Source organism: Miniopterus natalensis, chromosome 1 (assembly GCF_054644295.1).
Source record: "Miniopterus natalensis isolate mMinNat1 chromosome 1, mMinNat1.hap1, whole genome shotgun sequence".
Lineage (NCBI taxonomy): Eukaryota > Metazoa > Chordata > Mammalia > Chiroptera > Miniopteridae > Miniopterus > Miniopterus natalensis.
This window is the reverse complement of record NC_142081.1, coordinates 150804221-150820751: the sequence shown is the minus strand read 5'-3', so window position 1 is coordinate 150820751 and position 16531 is coordinate 150804221. Positions and strand designations below refer to the sequence as shown.

The 16531-nt window shown below is 34.8% G+C and overlaps 1 protein-coding gene across 2 annotated transcripts in view; it reads left to right on the top strand.

The window, feature by feature from the left end:
• Positions 1-16531, top strand: part of CCSER1 (coiled-coil serine rich protein 1) — a 1053060-nt gene that overhangs the window by 421959 nt on the left and 614570 nt on the right. For both annotated transcript variants that reach the window (XM_087826564.1, XM_087826567.1), the window contains exon 7: positions 2525-2602. In XM_087826564.1, coding sequence (XP_087682690.1) covers positions 2525-2602 — 78 coding nt within the window. The remainder of the gene's footprint in view (positions 1-2524; positions 2603-16531) is intronic.

Below are 16531 nucleotides of genomic sequence, written 5' to 3'. Positions count from 1 at the left end.
TTTATGAAGATACTGTAGGACACATACTGTTAGCTTTTAAAAGCATCAAATGAAACTTATGAAATACTTTGTTCATTTGTATTTAAATACAGTTGCATTGGTATCACTATCATTGAATGAGAGGGTAAATGAATTGAAGTATAATAAGATGTATGGATAAGACCTATTTAAAGAGTTTACTACAGTATTTTATCTAAAAGGGTAAACAAATTAGAATGGCAACTAAATTACAGATCACTGAAATGCAAATTGAGAAACAGTAAGCTAAAAATGAAGATTTTAAAATTCTATTTATTTATATTCTCAACTTAGTAATTAAGTGCAATTTATAAAGTGTTGTCATAGAAGTTTGATTTGTTTCTTAAGGGATTTTTTCATGATTTCCTGAAAGCAATGGAATTAAAGTGTCACACTATAAGATGGATTTGAAAGTGAAAGCTAGGACAAAGTTTTCTCTAAGAATGACAGGTTACATGATGCAAATTTTAGAGTCTGCTTTCTACAGTCTTAGGATGGCACATTTATTTCTGGAATGTTGTAGGAGACCTCAACCCTAAAATAAGTTAACCATGAAGCTTGATTTTTGAGCTGCTCTACTTATGGAAGTTAGGAAGCCTTCATCTGCAAGAATATGACCCAGGATTTTATATTTTCACAAGCAAATGTCATCTCTGTACCTGAATATATGATTTTTAAGGGCACATAGTTTAATATACTATATAGAATATCATTACTTCAGGAAAATATTGTATAATTCAACTACATACGAACTGTGTTTTATCACTTGCTTAAATTATCATGAGAACTCTAATGAGGAGAGAAACAGCTCAAGAGTCATATTTTTCTAATTCTGCAAAAAGGTTTTATTCATTTCTGAAGTTAGAATTTTATGGTAAATTTATTTCTAAGGAAACCTTTGTTTCTCCATTGCATCATGCAATAAAATAGAAAAAGTCAGCAATTTGACTATTTCCTAATTTTGATAATATAAGTGACCAAAAAGCTCTGAATACATTTATAAATTAAAGTCGATAATTAAATCACCTTAATTATCTGGTGCATGTATTTTCCTGCTTCCTTTAGTAAATTATGGTTCAGTTTTTACCTAATTTTCTCCTTTGGACATTTTAACTCTATACTGTCATATCAATTTCTAAAGTTGGCGCATGTTATATGAAAATGATTTTGAATGTCTTGGTTCCTGTAGTTCGTACCATTGTTTCTGGACTAATCAGTCAGAAGTAATCTCACTTTGATGGCATTTCCAATGTATCCAGTTTATTGTACACATGAATAAAATTATTGAAAATAATCTCTCTTTTTTAATCCTCACCTGAGGATATGTTTTTATTGATTTTTGGAGAGAGAGAGAAACTGCCGTTGGCTGCCTCCCGTCTGTGCCCCAACCGGGGATGGAAACTGCAACCGAGGCCTGTGCGCCGGCTGGGAATCGAGCCACAGCCTTGGGGTGTCGGGGCCGGCGCGCCACCGGGCCACCCGCCTGGGCCAAAGTGGCCTTTGAGCAGGAGAGTCTGAGAACTGCGGCAGGTGCAGCATCTGTTCTTTGGGTTTGTTCTTTTGTTGGAACGTAAGTCAGCCAAACTTGTCTGCTTGCTCCTTTATCTCAATCAACTCATTCTATTGCTTTAATCTTTACTGCAAAATTCCTTGTATTTGTGTGCATGGATATTTGGAAAACAAGCTAAAAATGGAGTGTGAATTATTTTCAATTATTAGATTATCTGCTTAAATGGAAAATTCCTCTAGGAGAATAAGCTAAGAGTATAGTAAAATCACTTCTGTTGCTACCTGTTATCAGTATCCTTTTCTTGCTTCTAGATAAAGTAATGACAAGCTTCTAACACATGTTTTAGGCTAATCTCTTAGTTAAGAAGTTTTCATTGATTATATTTTTAAAGGATTAGAAGAGCAGCATTAGTATCCTTCCAATAATGCTCATATTTGTCTAAATCTTTTATGCTTAAAATTTTTTTGAGCAGAGTATAATAAGGAAGGTTGTAAAGTGTCAGGGTCTGTGAATATGGAAATCTTAACTATTTAATATTTCTTCATTTTGTATAGTAATGGCAGACATGCTTTTTATAATGAATAAAAACTGGGTACAATGATTTAACTCTCCATAAAATAAAAAAGATATTAATAATCCATGTTTGAAAATGAACTTGAAAGACATAGATATAGCAACATAGTAGATCATTACAGATACAGTTTTTCAAAGAAAAGGTAAAAATATAAAGTAAGCAAATATAATACTGAATACTACTTAGCACAAAAGATGATCATTGCATTTAATAAAATGCATTTGTGATGTACACTGTAATAATTTAACTAATTTCTCAGATAACGATGTACTTCTAAATAAGGAATAATTCACCATGTCAAATAATTTGAATTTTTCTACATCCATATTTTTATTTATTTTAATAAGGATTATATTCTAAATTAGTAATAATAAAAATGCTTACAGACAGTGTCCGTTTAACTCGATTGGTTTGTCTTGCAGAGTGCAGATATGAGCCCAGCAAGCAGCACCGCCTCGCTTCCCGTTAGTCCCCTTACTGAAGAGCCGCTGCCTTTCAAGGTAAGAAGCAAACAAGCAGACATGATTGTTTATAATATTTTTAGGATAGTTAATAAATATAGTGAAATAAATAGATAGGTCATGCATAGGTGGTAAAATGGAGTGCTTTAATCTGTAATAATCATATATCAAATGTTAAAATCCTTTTTTGTTTCATTTTGTTTTGTTTTATTGTCATTCTAGTTGCTAAGTAAAGGTAACTTTTGGAATAGAAATTGATAATTTATGGAACACATTGTTTGCTTGGCAAGGAAAAGTCAGTGGTTTCATTGTCATAGTTTGATGTCACGTGAATTCAGGGTTTCAGATCTTACGTCTATATTAATTTAAGCAATAAATTTAGAATGAATGTTCAGTTCAGCCCTCATCAAGTGGTTAAATTTTCATTAGCTGGTTAAATTTCCGTTGATGACTCTAGGCCATAATTAATTATCTAATTTTTACAAAATAATAGTCAAAATCAAGAATTGAAATATGGAACCATTCTTCCAGACACATTATACATATTTTTTAAATGTTTAAGTAAACATGCAAATTGGCATTTAAGCAGTATGATCAGTAGACTTCTTCAGTTTGGGAGGCTTTATGCCTGACAAGTGTGAAGTCATCTTTTTGTCTTGCTATTTAAGATTAGATTTTTTTCTTTATGCCAAAGCTTGTAGATTAGCTACTTTATATTTGTGCCGGGGATATTTGGATTTCATTAGGATTATTATAAATAAAGGCACTCCTTAAGATCATGGAGATAAGAAGAAACACTTGGAGTGTTGGATGTTGCGCTTATGTGCAATTGCTTCAGTTTAGTTTGATTTAAAAACAGGGAAATGTACATTTGGGGGTTCATTATGACTTTCATGACTATTGTATTCATCACAAAATTGTTATTGTTGTGTGTGTTTTCCCTTTTCATATGAAGACTGTATCTAATTCAACTTCATACTACTTAACGCCTAGTGCAGTGGCTGGCATGGATTTGCATATACTGAAAATTTACTGTATTGTTCAAATGAAAATAATAGAAGACTATGAATTCCATTGTGTATCTTAGATTTCTAATTATGCATGCTTTCTTGCTCAATGATAGACAATAGTAATTGTTAAAAGCCCATTTTATATCAGAAAATTTTGAAATACTGAATAGTATTCTGATTATATTACTTATTGAGAAATATTTCTTTATTATTCTACAACAAAAGGAAACCATAATTCAAATGTTTAAAGTTTAGTGTTACTTGATATTTTCATCTTACGGTGTATGGTAGGAAATGTACAGAAGAATCTTATCTTTAAGAAGGTTTTAATTGGATTTTCAAAGCATCATCAAAAACCATTTTCTCTTTTTAATATATTGAAAATGCCTACACTTCTTGAAAATTAGTGTATTTTTAAAAAATATATATATTGTTATTGATTTCAGAGAGAGGAAGGGAGAGGGAGAGAGAGAGAGAAACATCAATGATGAGAGTCACTGATCGGCTGCCTCCTGCACGCCCCCTGCTGGGGATCGAGCCCCAACCCGGGCATGTGCCCTGACCGGGGATCCAACTATGACCTCCTGGATCCTAGGTCGATGCTGCGTTACATCCAGGCAGCAAAATTAGTGTATTTTTTAACAGAGGTAAAATAAAATGTGAGATATAGTCTAAAATCAGATGATGTAAATCTAATATAAATATAATTATTTTAGTTAGTTTCTCTGATTAGTTCTAAGAGATAAATATTGTTCCTGTGTTAATGTGTGTAAGGTGTTTTATCAACAATTAAAACTTTCAAGTGCTTATAATGTATGATATTGGCTTTTGGTAGCCAAAGCAGTCTTTAATGTTTACTTTACCATGTGCAGGTATTCTTTTTTATAATAAAATGGTATGAGATGACATTAAAATATTTCTGTGGAAAATATGTTGTGCAAAATACTACACCTGGTGTTATGTAGCTATATAAAAATTATGAAGTAGAATATGCAAAAAATTATCAAATATAATAGCATCTTATTAGTATTTAAAAGTATTTGAAGTTTGACATTGCAAAATAACATTTCTGCATTTGCTTCTGTTATTTTTATATCGTAAATTGTTATTATATAAATGAGTAATAGATTATTTATTTAAACTTATGTAAACACAAACTATGTAGAAACTATTTTGAGATACACCTTAGCACTATAGTTGCAAAAATGTGTTGGAAACTGTTTGACACATAGAAGACATTTGAGATTTCTTATTACCATATCCTGAAAAATTCTGATATTATAATTTATTTGCATCTAAAACTTTTAATATTATATTTAACTAAATGGTAATAAGAAAAAAATGATTTTTTTTCATTCTCCATGAATGTGACATGGTCTTTCAAGTTAATATAAAATTAATCCTCTTTAACCTCTTATTTTCCTTTTCTAAGACTGTGATTCCAGCACCCAACTCCATAACCAACTGCCTTAATGAGGCCACTGAAAGACAAGCTCTTATGGCTGATTGAGGGGATTGATTTTATTTTTTTCTACTGAGAAATAATTAAGTTGCTAAAATAAATGTATTCCATTCTTTTTCTTTGGTCTGTGTTGGAAGTACTCATGTAACAGTAGGAGAAAAATACCCTGTTTTGGTTCAAGTGTTTATCGGTGTGAATGCTTTTCTCTAGTTATCGTTTTTAGACTGATATTCAGATTAAATTGATTTTAACCATATCATTTAAAATAATGACATATGTGTGTGTGTGTATATATCTATATATATACACATATATATATTTACCTTCCCACTAATATATCTATCTTTATTCTTGAATGTTAGATGAGAAATTGGCTATCAGTAGGCCAATAGTACCACACTAGGGTTTATTAAATTAAGTGTGGAAGAAAACTGGTAGCATCCTGGAGAATCTCCCACGGAGTCAAGAGATGTAGGTTAAACAAGACAATTCGATCTTGTTTGGGACAAAATGCTTCTTTAGGGCAATATTTTTCAACACTATTAATATTGGAGCTCATTCTCTGATTTAATTTTTAAACAAAAACATGTATGCACTGAAAGGTAATTCAAGCCCCATATACTAAACTTCTCTGTTTTCTGCACAGAGCAGTTAACCTCCTACTAAACTTTTTAAACTTGCATTTACCATTTAAAACCTATTGCTGTAGTGTTTTGTTTTGCTCAGCTAGTTTTTTCAAAAATGAGGATGTTTCCTACAAATATTCATTTAGTCTTGAACAGTTGCAGGGAACTTTGTGCCTTTCTTTCAGAAAGAACTGATTGACCAAAGAGAAGTAGGGCAGGACCCATGAATGCCGTTTCACCACAGTCATCACCCTTCCCTACTGTATTCATGTCTGGCTATGAAAGCTTTTGAATAATCTTTTCAGAGGAGAATATGCATAATGCACGAGTCTATACATTTACTGCAAGTAACAAACTCGCAGATTTCCTAGTGAGACTCTTGGGGCTAAGAAGCTTCTAAAATTCCAAGTTAATATATTTGTGCAGACTGTTGCTATGAACATACTTTTGGAGACAAAAGGCAAATGTATAACCTCTCTGTTTTTTTTTAATGCTCGCCTGAGGATATTTTTCATTGCTTTTTAGAGAAAGTGGAAGAGAGAGAGAGAGAGAAACATCAGTGTGAGAGAGGCACATCGATTGGTTGCCTCCCTCACATGCCCCAACTGGGGCGGGGATTGGGGCTGGGGATTGAACCTGCAACTGAGGTACATGTCCTTGACTGAAATCGAACCCAAGACCCTTCAGTGCGAGAGCCGATGCTCTAACCACTGAGCCAAACCAGTTCTAGGGCTAACCTCTATTTTTATACAGTATTTAGCATTACATAAACTCTCTACACAGCTGGTCTGTCATATGCCACTACATCATTATGAAAGGGCCAAGGGATAACTAATTTTGCAAGGGTGGGAATAATATTTTATCAAATAACCATAATGAAATCATAAAAAAAAAAGTTCACAATCATTCATCTAAGGCCTTGATTTGGGGAAAATAATGAGAGAGTACACTGTTTAACTGTTAATTACAATTTTTCTGTTTTTCTGTAGAATAATGGTGAACCAAGTTGACATTGTTAAATTTGATATTCCCATTTTACTATATTCTATAGTTTCTCTCTGCCATTCTCTCTGATTTCTCTCAACCATCTAATCACCTGCCTCCTCTCTCCCTATGTTAGGTTCAATCAGATGTTTCACACCAAAGATGCCCTGGGGCCACCAAATTTTACTGTTCTTTAGTAGGACTCCCCTACTAATTTATTTGTATGTTAATAGTCTCAATCCATTCCTGGAACTAACACTCTTGGAGCTGAAGCTGGTTCATTGTTCCCCTCCCCTCTATAATATACATGTTGTTTAGCCGTGTTCTTTATGCCAGTCACATACATTACATATTTTTTAATTTATTTATACTTCAAGGAAGCTGGGTGCTAGATTTGGTCCCTTTTCCCCCAAAGTTCTATATGTTATAAATAACAAGAAGCAGAAATATTTTCATTCAACCCCTCGTACTTTATTTCCATCTGTGAGACCAGAACTGTATTTTAAACATAAACCCTTGCTTTGGTGAAAAATTGTGTTTAATGTTCACTTCTAGAAGCCATGCTGTTTATTCTACACCCTTGAGTATTCAGATGAGCTCATATATCTGATTCCTCTTATAAAATATAACTAATTGAAATGTTCATTAATTATGAGGGAGAAAAAGTAAATATAATAAATTTGCCTTAAGGGAAAACTAGTAAATATAGTAAATCATTACTGGAAAAAAAGAAATATGTAATCATTTCTGTAACTGTAGGGACATACAGTATTTTTTTAATCAGGAATGCACCATAGTGTATTTTTCTTTAATTTCCCAAACGTTCCCCTGTGAGTTAACCTGGTAACCTCCTAAATGCGAGTTCCACTGAAGGAACATTGTTCAGTCACATTAGATACTGGGAAAACCACACTGAGAACAAAGCAGCATTGGTATTTCACTCCTTATGTGTTAAAACATCAGTATGCTAAGTAGTGTCAGTTTATTTTGTCTAACAACAGCATAAGAGAAAAGAGCACATTTGGAGACTCCAGGAGAGAGGAGTCAGAGAGTGACATGACACCCACACATCATCTATTGTATACCCTGCAGAGATTTAAACTTTTGTGTGTCTTTATTACTGTTTTTCATGAATTTAATGGTCTCTCTTATTATTAAAAATCACTTTTTCTATGTCACAGAAAGAGCCCTGAAGGGTATATTTTGCAGTTCAGGACATTTTTTTTTTTAACTAGACTATCTCTTCATTCATTCATATGCTAATGAATCAATTTATTGAATTCCTACCATGCACTTGATAATATTCTAGACACTGGTGCTTCACTATAAATGACACAGACTAAATTCTTGCTTTCTTGGTACTTGGATTCTAATGAACAGAGACAGTAAATACACAAATTCACAACATGTCAGGTAGGGATAATAAATGTTATGATGAAAAATGAAGCAGGATTTGGGGCATAGAAAGTAACACTGAAATGTGCTGCTGCTTCAAAAAGTTTGGTCAGAGATGGCCACTTGGGTTAGGGGGTATTTTAGGAGAGACCATAATGGAGGAAGGGAGAAAGCCGCATCTGTCTATGAGAAGACGCCTGACAGGAGGCAGGAGGCTACCCGGCATTTGGGGCTGTGCTGGAGCAGGGTAAAGGAGGGGGCAAGTACCAAGAGGCAAGGTCGGGGCGAGGCCAGGTCAGGAAGGGCCTTGGAGGCTGTAGGACCAGGGATCTTACTGTACAAGGGATGGGAACCACTCAGGTGTTTTTGGGAAAAAGAATGACCCCATCAGACTTTCCTTTAATACCATTCGTCTGACTTCTGTGTAGATATAGGCACAAGGCGCCAAGGTAGAAGAAGGAAGTCAAGGTTCCTATAGGTGAGAGATGACGGTGGCTTAAGCTGGAGTGGTAAAAGTTGGGAGGTAAACATTGGCAGGATTTTGGACACATTTTGAATGTGAGTTCATGGACTTTATTAATGAATTGTACGTGCAATATCAAAAAAAAAGGCCAGTATCAAAGATTATTTTAATTCTAACATTATATTCTACTTTTACCTCTTTTGCTATCTTTCTGATGTTTCAAATAAGTAGATATCATGATGTAGAGATTAATGAAGTCTTATTTTTTGTTGGCTTGGTTTAATTTTATTATTAGTAGTGAGGCAGAGGGACTAAATGTGAGATGGCAGATAATGTCAGTTCTTCTAGGGCTAATATTCAACCCTACAAGGAATGCTAAATTCTTGTAATCTTTTCTCTCCTAGACAACTGAAAAACACACAGGTAAAGCTAGTTTTAACTTATAATTTTATGTGTATTTATAGAGATAATAATTATGGGACAGAAACATGACTTCTTAGTGCTTAGGGGAAAAAATAGAGGCAGACAAAAAAATCTCCAAGGGATAGCTGATGAATTTTGAATATAAAATCACACTATGATTATATATTTAAGGGGTTGATTTATGATATGATAATAATTTTAAATACAAAATGGCATCAATGCTTTTCCCTAATGGGAATAAATTATAAGAGGGATCTATTATCTATAAATGTATAGTTTAAGCAATTATTTTTGATGACTTAAAAATAAAATTATTGTTTCAGTTATCTATTGCTGTGTAATAAACCATTTTAAAACTGACAGCCTAAAACAGTAACTTCTTATTGTCATTTATGATTCTTTAGGTTGACTGAGCATATCTGGAGAGTTCTTCGTTGAGGTTTATAAATGGGTACAGTAAGATGTAGGCTGAGAATATCCTTATCTCAAGGACCAAGTGGGGCATACATCCAAGATGACTCCCTATGCACTAGCTTGAGTTTTCTCGAAGTGTGGTGGCTTTTGAGTAGTTAGAATTGTTACATGGCATGTGGCAGAGGGCACCCCCCAGAGCGAATGCTCCAAGAAGAGAGGAAGTAGGAGCTACCAGGCCAATAACAGACTGGACACAGAAATAAACAGCTTTCCCGCCACATCCTTCTATGTTGGTTAAGCAGTTACACAGTATGTTGATGGTTCCTAAGACTACCACTGTGTTCAGAGATTTGTTAGAAGGACTCATAGAACTCAGCTTGTAGCCATACAGAGCACATCCACTCTTCTTCCAGCAATGTACATGATGTTTATACAGGGAAGCCCATTAAAAATTCAACACCCCAAAATTTTATTGGGGACTGGTCATATAGGAACCATGAGCCTAGAGCATACAGAGATTCTAAACTCCTAGGAAGAAATCAGCTGTGCAGCATAAACAGTGTTGCTTGTACAGATCGTTTTGGGCAGAGTAAGCCACTCTCAACCTTTATGGAAAGTTTGATATGAGTGTAGGACACTGTTGACCATTCAAGTTCCCAGAAGCCAGCCAGTAGCCAACCTTGCAAGAGATCTTTCTAAGACCAGTGTATTAGTCTGCTAGGACTGCCACAACAAAATACCACAGACTAAGTAGCTTAAATAACAAAAAATGATTTTCTCACAATTATGAAGGCTACAAGTCCAAATTCAAGGTGCTGGAAGGGTTGGTTTCTGGTGAAACTCTCTACTTGGCTTGCAGATATTCTTCTCGCTATGTTCTCACATGCTTTTTCTCTGTGCATGCACATTCCTGGCATTTCTTCCTCCTGTTATAAGGGCACCAGTCATATTGAATTAGGGCCCACACAAATGTCCTCATTTTAACTTACATTTTGAAGATCTTATCTACAAATATGGTTATATTTTGAGGTGCTGGGAATTGGAGCCTCAACATATGAATTTGGGGGGGTTACAATTCAGCCCATAAAAATAGACTTAAGACTGCTGTGTTCTCTCGTTTGTGCACATAGGGCCCACCTTGACTCAGGGAAGGAAAATCAACTGCATCTCATAATGGAAAATGATAAAGATTTACAGCTATCTTTAATCTAACATATTGACATATGATATTATTTTATTAATTCCTATTGAATTCTCAGGTGTGAGGAAATGTATAAGGAAATAAGAGATTTCCTTAAATGTTTATATTTATTAACCATATATTTGAGTATATTTTCCAATGTTATTTTAATTTTCACTAAATTTGGGAACTTTACTTAAAGGTCACGATTTTTGGCTGGGCCACTGTGGCTCAGTGGTTGAGCATTGACCTATGATCCAGGGGATTGTGGCTCGATTCCCGGTCAGGGCACATGCCTGGGTTGCGCTTCAATCCCCAGTGGGGGGTGTGCAGGAGGCGGCCGATCAATGACTCTCATCATTGATGTTTCTATCTCTCTCTCTCCCTTCCTCTCTCTGAAATCAGTAAAGACACACACATACACACACACACATATATATATACATATATATATATATTTTTAAATCTCAGTTTGGTAATGTGACCGTCTTAGAAATAATATTACCTGATAATATTCCTCTCTCTGAAATCAATGAAGACATAAAAAAAGTCTCCATATTTGGATTAACTTGCAGCCCTTAAAATCTTGTGGTTGATAGTATAAAAGAATTATTGGTTTAAAAATATTTTACCAAATTCTTGATTATTACCACTAAGAGTAAAATTTAAATTGAAATAACAATTACCAAACAATACTTTCTATATTATTATGTTCGTATAGTGTTCTTTTATGTTAACTTTTACTTTTTGGTCTGTCAAGATAAGTTTTGAATGAACATTGTATCTGTTATTTGATTTTTGCAGATAGCATTACTGATGTACAATGAATACTCACATAGTAAGAAAAATGATAATTTTATATACTGAAAAGACAAATGAAATTATTTTTACATAAATTAAAGCCAAAATCAATTTTATTTAATTTGTGCTAAAGACATGCAATATCTCTGAGACCTCAGGGAAAAGGATTTTAATGAGAGAAAAAACACAAATATTTGTATGTTGCCTACTGGCTTCATATTGCTGTCCAAGTTACTCTCACACACTGTCCAGATGATTTCAGCAAGGCATGTAGAAGATATAGAACATGTCAACATTAATACATGCTAAATATAATGGCATATGCCTTCCCACTCCATCTCCAGCGCACACATTCATTTTCTTCCTTAGATTTAAATCTGATGAGTTTCTTTATATTTGCATAGGTTGATGCCTTAGGAAAACTTAACTATTTTGACTTCTCCAAGTGATATTGATATAAAACTTCCTTTGTAAAAATTGTTATTTTAACATGCTTTCAGAGCACTGAGTTATACTCTGTTTGCTTACTCTGATCAAAGGGTCCCTTTGATACATTTAGTGGATAAGATTTACCAAGCATCTGTTAAAAATAATCTCAGAAAATTGAACTCAGAGATCCATTTTCTATATCATGGAGGTGAACAGAGCCCTAGAAAACAAGACGCATAGCCCTGCCGGCATGGCTCAGAGGTTGAGCATCGACCTGTGATCCAGGAGACTGGGGTTCGATTCCAGGCTAGGGCATGTGCCTGGGTTTCAGGCTCAATCCCCAGCGGGGGGCGTGCAGGAGGCAGCGGATCAATGACTTTCTCTCCTCATTGATGTTTCTGTCTCTCTCCCTCTCCCTTCCACTCTCTGAAATCAATAAAAACATACTGTAATTAAAAAAAGAAAACAAGATGCATTGATATGGATTGTATTTCATAACTGGCGAAGTGGGGATTTTGTAGGAAAAGTTTGAATTTAGAATACAGATGTAGAATATGAAAGGTTAAAATTCAGGTGTAGAACATGGGAAGATAATTCTAGATACATTTTTACATAAAGGACAAGGTGTTACATACAAGGATACATGCTAGTATCATGACATCACTTTGAAAATAACTTGGATAACAGGTATGTGCACAGTAGAGCTGCTGTTTCCCCCCTATTCCAATACTGTGCGCTTTGGAAGGAATCACCATATGCATTTCATACGTAAGTAGCGGAGAGTGTGTGCTCGATATCTTTAGAGCTGTATCTACATAAGTTATTTGATATTCACTTTATCTCTGATTTTTCTACCAAAAATCTATATCCCCAGTCTAATTATGAGAAAAATATAGAAAAATTTTAATTGAGAGACAGTCTTTACAATATCTAATGAATATTCCTGAAAACTGTCACGATCATTAAAAACAAAGGAAGCCTGAGAAAACATCATCGCTAAGAGGAACCTAAGGAGACGGGATGACTGAGTGTAATGTGCTGTCCTTGATGGGATACTGAGCAGAAAATGGATATATATTTGGTAAACGTTAAGAAAATCTGAATGAACTATGGATTTTAGTTAATTATGATGCATCAACATTGGTACATTAATCAGAACAAATTACCATATTAATGTATATGTCCTAAATAATACGGTGAAACTCTCTGCACTGTCTTTGTAATTTTCCATAAAGCTAAAGCCATTTTAAAAATTGAAAGTTTACATTAAAAAAAACAAAACACAGGATGTTGAAATACTGCTATCCAAATCCTCAAACCAAAAAAGCCTTGAAATTTGGGAAATAAAACAACTTTATGTGTTTCTTGAAAAAAGTAGATTTTACAGAAACTGAGCCATTATGACCTCAGCCTTGGTTTGGGAACCCACTTCACAGTGGAATGGCATCACTGAAACATTTGTTTTGTCTGGCAACAAGGTGTCAGGACAATTTTATTTGAAAACAGTTGAAGTCAACATGTGCACAGTTGGCTGGTGCTCTGTCCCTCAATACTCGTTGGCCCCAATTGTCTAGAAAACCTTGGTATGAGATAGTAAATAGCAGAGGTGGCAAGATCTCTTTTAACATCTAATGCACACATCAGATATTGGAATTGGCTTGGGACTGACACTGCATTTTAGATAACAACTTCATTCTCAATGATAATCTAAGCAATGGATCTCATGTATATATAACACATTATTTCTTATCTCAGTGTCACCATTTCATATACTCTCTAAATCATATACATTCATTCTTTGTTTTTTAATATACTCCCTAGCATTACTTCAGAGTTTACCTGTAAGTTGAAATATACTGTAACGTATTTTTCTTTAAATAAGAAATTAGCAATCATGATACAATTTGAAGACTATGATTCATTATTAAACATGCACATCAGAGAATGACTATGAATATGAGAACCTGTCAAAAGTGGACTCAGCATGAATTTAGTTGATCTGGTAAAGCCTTCCATCTGTTCTATCTTGGAATTGTCTGTTTAAATAACAAATGAACTTAGAAGTCAAATCACGCCAATATTTACTTGCAACTTTAAAATCTAATGTGTATGGAATCTAATGAACAAAATAAACAAACAAAATAGAAACAGACTGACAGCTGTCAGAGGGGAGGGGATTGGGAGGCTGGGTGAAAGGGGTGAGGGGACTAAGGAAACAAAAACTATAAGCACCACAACAAAAAGCACCTCATAGACACACACAGCAGTATGGTGATTGCCAGAGGGAAGGGGGGTGAAGGCAGGTAGAAGAGGGTACGGCGGGGGGGGGATAAATGGTGACTGGAGAACTTACTGGCGGTGGAAACACTATACAATGGAGTATGCAGGTGATGTGTTATAGAATTGTACACTTGAAATCTTTATAATTTTACTAACCAACGCAACCCCAATAAATTCAATAAAAATTAAATATATCTATATATATATGGTATCCTCAGTAAATGTATACACACTTTAACAGCTGATTCTTACATTTTGAGAATGAAATGGATTTTAATAAATACTGCCTTTATAATTATTCAAAGTGTGTATACATTTTTTGGGACACCCTGTATATGTATGTGGGACACACACATACGTGTGTGTGTGTGTCTGTGTGTGTGTATATATATATGTATATATATATATATATATATATATATATATATATATATATATATAAAACTGTGCATGAAATTAAATACAGTTAATTCTGATGTATTTCAAATAATTTAGAAATGGTTGTATTATCCTTGGTAACTTTTATAAACTAATCGTTTTTTGTTTTTTAAATATGTCTTTATTGATTTCAGAGAGAGGAAAGGAGAGGGAGAGAGAGATAGAAACATCAATGATGAGAGAGTCATTGATCGGCTGCCTCCTGCACGCCCCCGACTGGGGATCGAGCCCGCAACCCGGGCATGGGCCCTGACCGGGAATCCAACCCCGATCACCTGGATCCTAGGTCGATGCCCCACCGATGCCCCTCACGCCTGGCCGGGCTAAACTAATCGTTTTTTAACATAAGGTTAAAGATTATTAGACCTAAAATGTTTCTGCTAAAACATTGGGCATCCATTGTTTTAATTATACAATGTGGAGGTATTAAATGGCCATGGTGACAGATGCAATAAAATGAGTAAAATAAGCAAATATTCTGTTAGGAAGTTTTTGCATCATACATTTAGCATTTTGTCACTGCAGTTTTTATACTACACATAAACAACTGGGCTGAGATTCTGTTATTTATAGTAATCCTGCTGGGAAAAATTGGCATATTGATGAAATCAGTTAAAAGTTGGCTAATAATTTTGAAAAATTGGAAAATTCTATTTACTGTTGCCTACAGTAAAGATCTTCTTAGTAGTGTAGGAAACTTACAAGCATCACTTTAAAATGCATTCCAAAAGCGATAAGGAAAGGAGCAATGTATGTCTTAGAAACTTAATTATATCTTCTTGGATAGTGGCTGATCCATCGCACAGAACACTGAAGGTAAGCAATCGCCAGATGGAAGTATCAGAATATAATCAACAGCCTAATAGCATAATTGTGAAGATAGATGTAATTTGAATACAATATTCTGAGTATCTGTTGATGCCAGAGCCTCAGCTATGGAAATTCTGTTTGCTCCTAAGTGTTTGCATGATATTATCAGCGGTCTGGACATGTCCTTTTCTCAGGTAATCTCTCTTACTCTAATAAATCTGATGGGAAACGCTTATGTCAGGAGATGTTACAGATACTGGAGATGTTGGCTAAACCTGATATATTAGGATTTTATTGCATATATATATTTTTTAAGAATAAAGGTTTATTTAGAGTACTTAGGCCCTGCTTAACAAGAAAGGCTTTGGCAGCAGTATTGAGCCTGAAATTTTTTTAAAAGCTGAGCAGAATTGTCCAAACATAATTAAGGGTAGAGGAATTAAGCTCACTTTTCTCCCTTAAGTGTCCTTGCCAGGGGATAAAACATTTGGCAACAGAGCCAGTAGGAAAATGGAGCCATGCCAGTTGCTCCAGCATGTTAAAGAGAGTTTGGTCACACTTTCTAGCACTAAGGCCTACGGGAGTAAAGCCCACAGTGGCCTATCCTCTTGTTAACATAGCCGCTTCCTTCCCTTTCTTGCTCTTAACTTTGGGACTCAGTCACTTGGTGATATTATTTCTACTATTGTTATTTTTTACTATTTCTGTTACTTTCTTGAGTGTGTTGAGTCATTCAGAACAATTAACAAGCATTTATTGAGGTCCTATTCTGTATAAAACCTATGTAAAAGTACTAGGGCAGAAATACTTTATTCTGACTATAGAAGGCTACAGAAAATTACAATGCTGGTTGCGTTTGAACTTGGCCTGGAAAAGTGCAAAGTATTTCAAAAGTACAAAGATGGGTTTGAGGAAAGGTAAGTGTCATGAGGTCTGAGCCCAGGGAGAAGAAAGAGCCCAGGTCCCAAGCTTGGCCATGAGGATCTAGAAATTGTAAATATTCAGTCGTGTGTTGCCCATGTGATGAGGAAGAAGCTGTTTGGTATGAAGGGTATTATTTGCTTTATAAAGAACTTAGATTACCTTCTACAGGCAGGAGGTACAGGAAGCAAGTCTATTTGGGCTGCTGTAACAAAATAACATAAACTAGAAGGCTTATGAACAACAGGAATTTATTTCTCACTGTTCTGGAGGCTGGAAAGTCCAAGATCAAAGCACTGGAAGATTTAGTGTCTGGTGAGGGCCCACTTCCT